Source organism: Sardina pilchardus, chromosome 2 (genome assembly GCF_963854185.1).
Source record: "Sardina pilchardus chromosome 2, fSarPil1.1, whole genome shotgun sequence".
Lineage (NCBI taxonomy): Eukaryota > Metazoa > Chordata > Actinopteri > Clupeiformes > Clupeidae > Sardina > Sardina pilchardus.
This window is the reverse complement of record NC_084995.1, coordinates 33,472,785-33,481,367: the sequence shown is the minus strand read 5'-3', so window position 1 is coordinate 33,481,367 and position 8,583 is coordinate 33,472,785. Positions and strand designations below refer to the sequence as shown.

Here is an 8,583-nt window from a genome sequence, read left to right as displayed (position 1 = left end):
GCCGCCCCACGCTAACCCATGCGCCACCACACTAGCCCGGTAACCTATGGCAACCTGTAAACACAAACAGCTCCTCCAATAACAATGCGGCGACGTCAGCCCTCGATTGTCGGGCCAACGGAAAGAGCGGGCCCCGGGGGGGATGGCAGGGATGGGTGGAGGGATGCTGTCATCGCAGGTTGACATGGAAGAAGAAAGAGGAGGGGAAAGAACATGCACACACACACACACACTGAGGGATGGAGTAAGAAGAGAGATGGAGACAGATCCAGACAGACAGAGAGTGAGAGAGAGAGACAGACAGAGAGACAGAGAGAGAGAGAACTGGAGCAAGTGAAAATAGAGATAAACAGAGAGAAAGACAGAAAGAAAGAGAGAAAGAGAGAGAGAGAAAGAAAGGGAAAGAGACAGAGAGAAAGAAAGAAAGAGACGGAGAGAGAGAGAGAGAGAGTGTGAGAGAGAGAGAGAGAGCTGGAGCAAGAGCGGGGTGTGGTACTGATACTGCCCGGCTAAACCCGACTGCAAACAGGAGCCAGACCGAAACAAACAAACAAGCCTAGTTAAGCGGCGGCTCAGCTTTCCATCTACACCAGCACTACGTCACCGTGCCATTGCAATGCAAATGACACCAGCCGTGTGCGTGCCATTCAACAGATGTCGGGGCCTTGAGTAGGAGACGGCGTTGAATGGATGAATGTTGCCTGGCAATTTTCAACTTCCATTACAGATCATAATAATTCAGAGGCCCCTGTTTAGATATCAATGCGGGTTGGCGAGTTATCAGCATTGCAAATTAGCACGTTTAATTGGTAGCTGGAGAGAAAGGGGCTGAGAAAGAGTCTGTAGTGGGAGGAAATGACGGCAATTAACAGATTGAGTTGTGATTGCAGGCCCTGCATGTGTGTGTGTGTGTGTGTGTGTGTGTGTGTGTGTGTGTGGCAACTCCAGCTGTTAGCAGCCAGATAGCAGAGAGAGGGAGTAATCAGAAGTTTGGTTTGTGTTGATAAGCGTAATTTGTGAGTGTGTATGTTTGTGTGTATGTCTGTGTGTGTGTGTGTGTGTGTGTGTGTGTGTGTGTGTGTGTGCGTCTGTCAACACATCTTGAAGGAATACAAAACCTACATTTAGTCAGTAGGGCAGAAGGACATATTGCTTTCAGTAGCTCAAGGCCAGTAACTGTTCATTCTTTTCAGATCTCTGAATAAATTAAGCCGACACTTTTCAGGGTATCTGTTATTGCAATGTTTCAGTCACGTGAACACAAGAGTTCTTCAGGAATAAAACAGCAGCGGTCGAAGCAAACTAAATAAATTCAATTCCATTGTGTGTGAAACTGCATACATTGCACTCTGGTGGCACAAGTCACTACAATACAGCCTTCTGTGGGCTCTGCATTTTTGAAGAGGGGAAAAAAAAACAGGGTCAAGATGCTCAAGTCTGCGGCTGTGTCATTGCAGTGACAGCGGAGTGCTTCCATATCATTCATAATTCAGTCCGGGGTAAGCGGCGCGGAAGGCGGAGCGGCGCTGCTCGGGACCGACACGCACGGCTGCCGTGGAGACGCGTCCGCGTCGGCGTCAGCCTCCGCCGAGGGACCGCTGACTCGCCAGGAAGACGCCGGGCTCTCGCCCGCTCTCCGTCCCCCCTGCGGGCAAACACGCGGCCGTCTCCCCAAATCACAACCCCTCCGTTTGTTTGGAGGCAGAGCTCGTGAGACAGAAGGGGAGGGGAGGGGAGGGGAGGGGAGGGGGTTCCCCCCTTTCACAGTGCACCACCCTGAGTGACAGTTCTTATCCGAAAGTAGGGTAAAACATGGTGCTGGGGGAGGGGAGGGCTGCCATTGGAATTCAAACACACACACACACACACACACACACACACACACACACACACACACACACACACACACACAAACAAGACAGCACTGCAGTGCTCTCTGGATGATGTTGCCCTACCTTCAAAGAACTGTGTCAGCTTTAGCCAAATCTCAACTTCGTCGTAAAAAGCAGATAAGGCACATGAAGAAGTCAGCAACCACATCTCTTATCAAAGCGGGGACAAAATACAACCGAGAAACACTCACTTCCAACCGCAGTGTTGACAGCCCTCATTCCAACGCTTCCGTATTCACATCCCTGCACTGCACATCAGCAGCAGCAGTCAGAGCACGAGGCCATTAGGAACAGGCCAGGCCTACGGGCCAGCACGGTGCAGCCGAGGGTGACACAAGCCGCACCATGTGCTATGATAGATGAGATGTGTCGGTTAGCTGGCCCATTGTAGTAGCCCAGGGCCCAGAGAGAGAGAGAGAGAGAGAGAGAGAGAGTGTGTGTGTGTGTGTGTGTGTGTATGTGTGTGTGAGTGTGTAAGAGAGACAGAATACATGCTGCTTTGTTACCCTGGGGAGCCCACTCCTCCCCTGCTGTGGCTGTCGTTGTTTAATATTCAAAAAAGCTTTAGCACATTTGCATGCCCGCTGGTCGCTTCTCTTCGCGCAGTCACAACAACATTAGCGTAGTGTGAGTGTGTGTGTGTGGGTGTGTTGTGCTTGAGGATAGTACAGATAGAAAGGAGGTGCTAGTCCTTGAAATAGGTTGTGTCTATGATCTGTACATAGCCTTTTTTTAAAAATGACTAAAACACAGCCCCTCCTTGCAAAGATCAGTGACCCTAGGGCTAGGCTATGCATGTAAGTTTGTGGCATTGATATATGGCAGCCTGGGATATGTGATATATGTCCACAAACTAACGGTCAGTGGACTAAGACTGGCTGAGGAATCAAATGGAAAGTCTAAACAGCGGGCAAAATTCTGCTCCATATATCAGCTGTGATAGGCAGTCTTGCCGTGTGGCGTCAGGCGATGCTTCATGTACCCTTGAATGTCAAAGCTGTATAATCTCTGAGAATATTTCAATCCTTTCTGTAAATAAATTCTATAGGTGGATTCAAATAAAGAAATCAATTGTGTGTGTGTGTGTGTGTGTGTGTGTGTATGTGTTTGTGTGTGTGTGTGTGTGTGTGTGTGGGGGGGGGGGGGTATGGCCTATTTATGATACCAATGGTATGCCTATATGCAGGTACAACTCCTACACCTGAACCCAGCCGGACCTGCAGGAGTGGACGGTGTGTAGCGCGTGCCACTACGTGCCACACAGCAGCGGCTGCCACCGCCCCACTGCCTTTTACTGGAACCTCCGGGCATTCCAGAAGCTACCCGTCCATGACGGCACAATGCAGGCTACATGAAAAGCTCAGCTTGGCGCGGTGCCAGTGGGGCTGCACACAGCCTGTCTGGCCTGGTAGTGAATAGCCAGCCCAGCCTGGACCAGTCCCAGGCCTGGAGGGGGGGGGGGGGGCTTTTACCAACCATCTCCCAGGGCCTCTTCTGGGATACGACACGAGTTCAGCCAAAGCCTGAAGAGTCTCTCTTTTTTCTCATGACTCTGGCTGACCAGGGCTGGCCCGGCCTTTGAAAGGTTAATCAGGCCATAGGTGGTGTGGCCACATGCTTTGTATGGCGACAGGACTGGGTAGTTGCTATTTGCATACAAAAGAGAGCTAGGCTGTTTCCCTTTTCTGGATAGCAGGAGATTGAAGGGAGGGGTGTAAATGTGTGTGGGGTGCATCTCGGTGGCTGGGAATGGGGGTAGACTCTACTGCCAGACAGCTAGCTCTGCTCACCCGCTGTGGCCCGCAGGGTCACACATTCACCTGGGAATCCCCATCCCAAACTCCCAACCTTTGAAGCTTCGTAATGCACTGTTTTGCCGTAGTGTAGTGTGTGTGTGCGTGTGCGTGTGCGTGTGTGTGTGGTTACTTCAGGCTCTCATTTAGCTTCCCTGGACAAAACGGCCACGGAACGCAGCGCAATTTCACTTTCGAGACTCAGTCGTGCATTGGTGCATACGGCTTCCTCTGTTTGCCAATTAGCATTTATGGTAATTCAGAGGGGAAAATCCACAGACAGACTCATACAATCTGTGGGGTGTGTGTGTGTGTGTGGGGGGGGGTGTGTGTGTGTGTGGGGGGGGGGGGGGGATGTGAATGCGCAATGAGGAAGAGAGTGTTTACAAAGTAGGCACAGAGAACGGAAAGATCAAAAGACTGAGAGGTGGGGCTCTCACACACACACACCTACTTCAGCTTGACCTAAATATTCGCAATAGAGGAGAAAAAGACTGGGGGGGGGTGAATTAGTCTGAGAAGTCTTTTGAACGGAAGCTCATACGAACATACGCATTGAACATAACCGCCAAAATCATCGCGTGTACACAACTGTCAGGTCTGAAAGGGTTAATTCCAATGAATGTACAAACCATATGTTGGCCACTTCCTCTACGAAGGGGGCCTACAACACGAGGCTCTTAGGTAACGAGTGAAGCTGAAATATTAATACGCCACACAGGGAGAACAACATATACACACACACACACACACACACACACACACACACACACACACACACACACACACACACACACACACACACACACACACACACACACACACACACACACACACACACACACACACACACACACACACACACACACACACACACACACACACACACACACACACACACACACAGAAATAACACTGTGCATTTGTCCAAAGAGGTGCAACGAAACGTGAAATGACAAAATGTCTGTCACAGACAGTAACGGCTGATTGTGGTGTCTAGTTTCACTCACATGCGTGACGCACTAAAAATGAACCTTGCTCATGGGAAATGTGCAAGGTGTTAGGGCCATGTAGAGGTGACTGAACCATGACAAAAAGACATGGACCTCCACAAAGGCTTCATTTTCTGACTGGTCTATGTAACAGAATAAAGCCCGGTGGTTAACAGCAGGGCCTTGAAGCCATGGCTCTGTGATTCCCAGATGGATGAAAAGGTGATTTGCATACACTAACCTTCAAAAAGAAGCCTTATGGCCCTTGTAAAGGAGTGCAATATAATGATGATATCATTATATAATATAATGATGATGCATTAATTATGCACAGCAGAGCTAGCCAGAGGACAATTACTTGGTCTCGTTATAATCCCACAACCAAATCACAGAATCGAGTGTAACACACTACGACTAACTAATGCATTGCGAAATGATGAGATATCGTGCTCATATCAAGTCCTACCCTTTATCACTCTCGCCATCAAGTCAGTGAGAATAATTTATAACAAGGACAGAATTCATCAGAACCCCCCCAAATTCGAATGCAGAAGAACTCTCTGGAACTTCCCTTTGCAGTGCAAGCTCTTCGGTGGTAAACCATAAACCAGCACATAACACCAGTGATAAAACAGATCTATTCAGTATAGTTGGGAGGTAGTGACTGGAGGATGTAGGTTGATAAGGAACTCATAACAATAGACTCAGTTAAGTTGTGACTGGAAGGCACAAACGCTTTGTTCAACCTTTGCAAAAACACCTACCTATGTGTTTGTGCAGTGTCTTGGTACAAAAACGCTAGGCTGAAGATGTCTATACAATATAGAATATAGATCTGTGTCATCTAGATCTACAGTTTAACATTAAAGGAGAACTGTGGAGCGTTCAGCCAGGTCACTAGCAGAGCATGTTGTCCTTACCATCCTGTGCAGCTTCGGCTGGGAACAAATCCTCCCTGAGGCTTAGGAACCGGCCGAGGCGGCGCCTCACCGAGGAGACAAGGCCCGAGAGCGACGCGGCGCTGTAGTCGAACCGCAGGGGCAGCGCGGTGGACGTGCCCCTGGTCCCCGACTCGGACAGGGACCGGTGGTATGGGGGCGCGCTGTGCGGGGGCTCCCGCTGCGCCGTCCTCTGGGGCCGAACGTGCTCCATCAGCACCCCGCGGCTGGTCACGTTCCTCGGGTGGGGCAGCGACTGCACCCTGGTGACCGGCGGGTTGACCGACCGCTCGCTGCTGGCCTTTGGCCCGACGGCGCGCTCCGGCTCAGAGGCCTGCCACACCATGGTGCCCCTGTCGATGAGGTCGGGGGGGTTGTCGGGCATGGAGAGGGAGCGGAGCTTCAGCCAGGGCCTGGTCGTCGGGGGCGGGGCGGGCCCTGCGGCACTCCCCCCGGAGGCCCACGCAGGAGTGCCCCAACTCGCCATGGACTCGGCACGGCTCAGCTCCTCCAGCGCCGCGCTCCTCCGTAGACTCATCGCTCAGCTCGGTGTGTGTGTGTGTGTGGGGGGGGGGGGGTCTGACGCCACGCAGGCAGGCCAGACCAGACCACAGACAGCAGGAAGGAAGCCCCGATCTCTCCTCGAAACCCCCGCCGTCTCACAGATGCCCTCCGGCGATATAACGGTCTCACCGTGGTGCGTGACTTGACGCGGTGTCGATCAAAGCCAAAGGCGCCATCTTTGAGCTCGACGCTTCGGAGTTCTGCCCTCAGAAGATCCTCCAGAACATCCTCGCACCAGTTAGCAAACTTCTTCAGCAAAACAGCCTTAGCTTGCGGGAGCCCATCTCCTGTCTTTGTTACCGAAGGCAGTCCACTGGCTTGTCTTGACGTACCATTTCCTGTCTTCAGCACTGATACTACTCTTCCTGAGAGGAAGTGAGGTGCCAGATAAACTTTCGCAACGGAGATGTCTCCACTTTCTGTCCAATCGGAGGCCTCAAAGAGTGCTCAAAGAGGCCACTGATTCGATTTCTGTTTCAGTCATGACAAAATGACATTCAAACAAATCCGGTCTTCATGCGTATGATCCCTACTCTCCAAAAAAATATTAAAGGACGATAGAACAGATAGAACAGTAAAATGACAATGTTTTCTTTTCAGCTGAACCAGGAAGTCAAAAACGGAATACACTACAGTCCTACTGTCGCTCAGTGAGAGCCATAGCACCACTTTCTTATGATGGGACAGCAAGGTCATGTAAGAAAATAACCCTGCATACAACAGCAGCCCGCTATGCACCTGTTAAGCTGTGGAGCAATCTCCACGGCTCTGCATTGAACACTGCAATATATTGCTACCATTTAAGAGATCAAGGTGAACAAGGTGTCAATGATCCTGGAGGGCCATTAACACCTACACACCCTTTTAGTCGAAGAGAAATAGGACAGTGACAGTGTCTGTGTGAGTGTGTGTGTGCAGCGCTCAGCTGTAGTCTGCAACTTATGTGATTACGGTCTAGGTCTGTGTCTACCCTTCTCTAAACCAAGAGTCTCTTGTGTCACACAACAATGCCAGAGGACTTTCGCAAGGGAAATGTCACCCTATCCTGTGTGCACGCACGCACGCACGCACGCACGCACACACACACACAACTTGCCAAATACCACCACAGCCATAAATATTCATGCGACCCTATTTTAAAATGAGCAGTCCCCTGACAGAAGCTGAAACCTTTGTGATGCTTTTGTTAGCCCGAGGAAACCGAGAGCTCTCCCAAAGGAGCCAGCTGTCCGTCCAGCAGCCCTGCCATGTCCAGACGCAGCGCAGCGCAGCGCAGCAGGGTTTAAATCAAGGCCACGGCCAGAGGGGCTGACAAACAGAAGAAATCCAATCAATTCGGAGCGATTTACTTATTAGAGCCACTTGACAAAAGTCTTGGGAGGTCATTGGCTCATAAGCACTTCTAAATTGTGCTTCGAGTGAAATGTGCACACTTCTGAATGAAAATAACCCCGTGAGTGGCAGTGGAAAAACAAAACAATCGTAAATAATTGTTCCGGAGAACAAAGAGGGGGATCCCCGGACTCCGCTAACTAAGTGTCGTCCTGGAGTACAGTGAGCAAAGTTCACACTTTCTGCATGTAGCAGGAGAATCAATCCCAGCGGCACAGTCAGGAGAAGTCATTTCCTTACCACGGTTTCCTGTTTACACCATCCTCACGCTGCCCGCAGACAGGACGGTCCAGACGCACACAAACAGGCGCCCATGCAACCACTTCTGCTTCTACCGTGCTCACAACTTTAACTGCCTTAAGCCTCTGGGAGAAATTAGACAGCCTCAAACACACACTACACACACACACTTCTGTCTTTTCTTTGACCGTTTTTTTTTTTTCAAATGTGGACTTTGCCCATGGGGTCATTTGGAGGGAATCAAAAAAAAACCAATACATTTCCGGGTGCTTAACTGGAAAGGGACTGTTGTGGAGGACCACTGGAGGAGTTGAGTCTGGACAACAGCAATTAACACCTCACCGAGCACGCTCCCAACGCGCCTGGTGGCTATAGTTGGCGTGAAAAATCAGTCATTAAAGGCTGGCTAGCACTCTCCTGCACTGTGGTGCCTGCCACTTCCGTACCACACACACACACACAAACACACACACACACACACACACACACACACACTGAGACACAAAGCAGAACGGTGACAACAACAACAACGCTATCGGCGCAGTTGATAATAAGAGGAGCGAAGGTGAGAGCGGCTCAGCCGTTCCCATGAGCTGGCGCACTGGGGCCACGTGGGTCTGCGGGTGTGTGGGACGGGAGCTGCTGACTGTAGCGAGCGCCTGGAGAGGGTAAATATGGGCACATCGCTTCTCATGGAAACAAGTGACAATGAGAGACAACAGGGGCTTTTTTTTCTCATGTTGTCTTCCCACATTTCTTCCCCTGTGCACAC

At 50.7% G+C, this 8,583-nt stretch overlaps 1 protein-coding gene across 3 annotated transcripts in view; it reads right to left on the bottom strand.

The window, feature by feature from the left end:
* rasal2 (RAS protein activator like 2) overlaps positions 1-8,583 on the bottom strand; it is a 59,723-nt gene that overhangs the window by 39,249 nt on the left and 11,891 nt on the right. For 2 of the 3 annotated variants that reach the window (XM_062527741.1, XM_062527748.1), the window contains exon 1: positions 5,598-6,512. The exons of the other annotated variant lie outside the window; for it this stretch is intronic. In XM_062527741.1, the coding sequence (XP_062383725.1) occupies positions 5,598-6,153 (556 nt within the window). In that variant the 5' untranslated portion in view covers positions 6,154-6,512. Of the gene's footprint in view, positions 1-5,597; positions 6,513-8,583 lie in introns of those variants that run through there. 3 annotated transcript variants of the gene reach the window in all.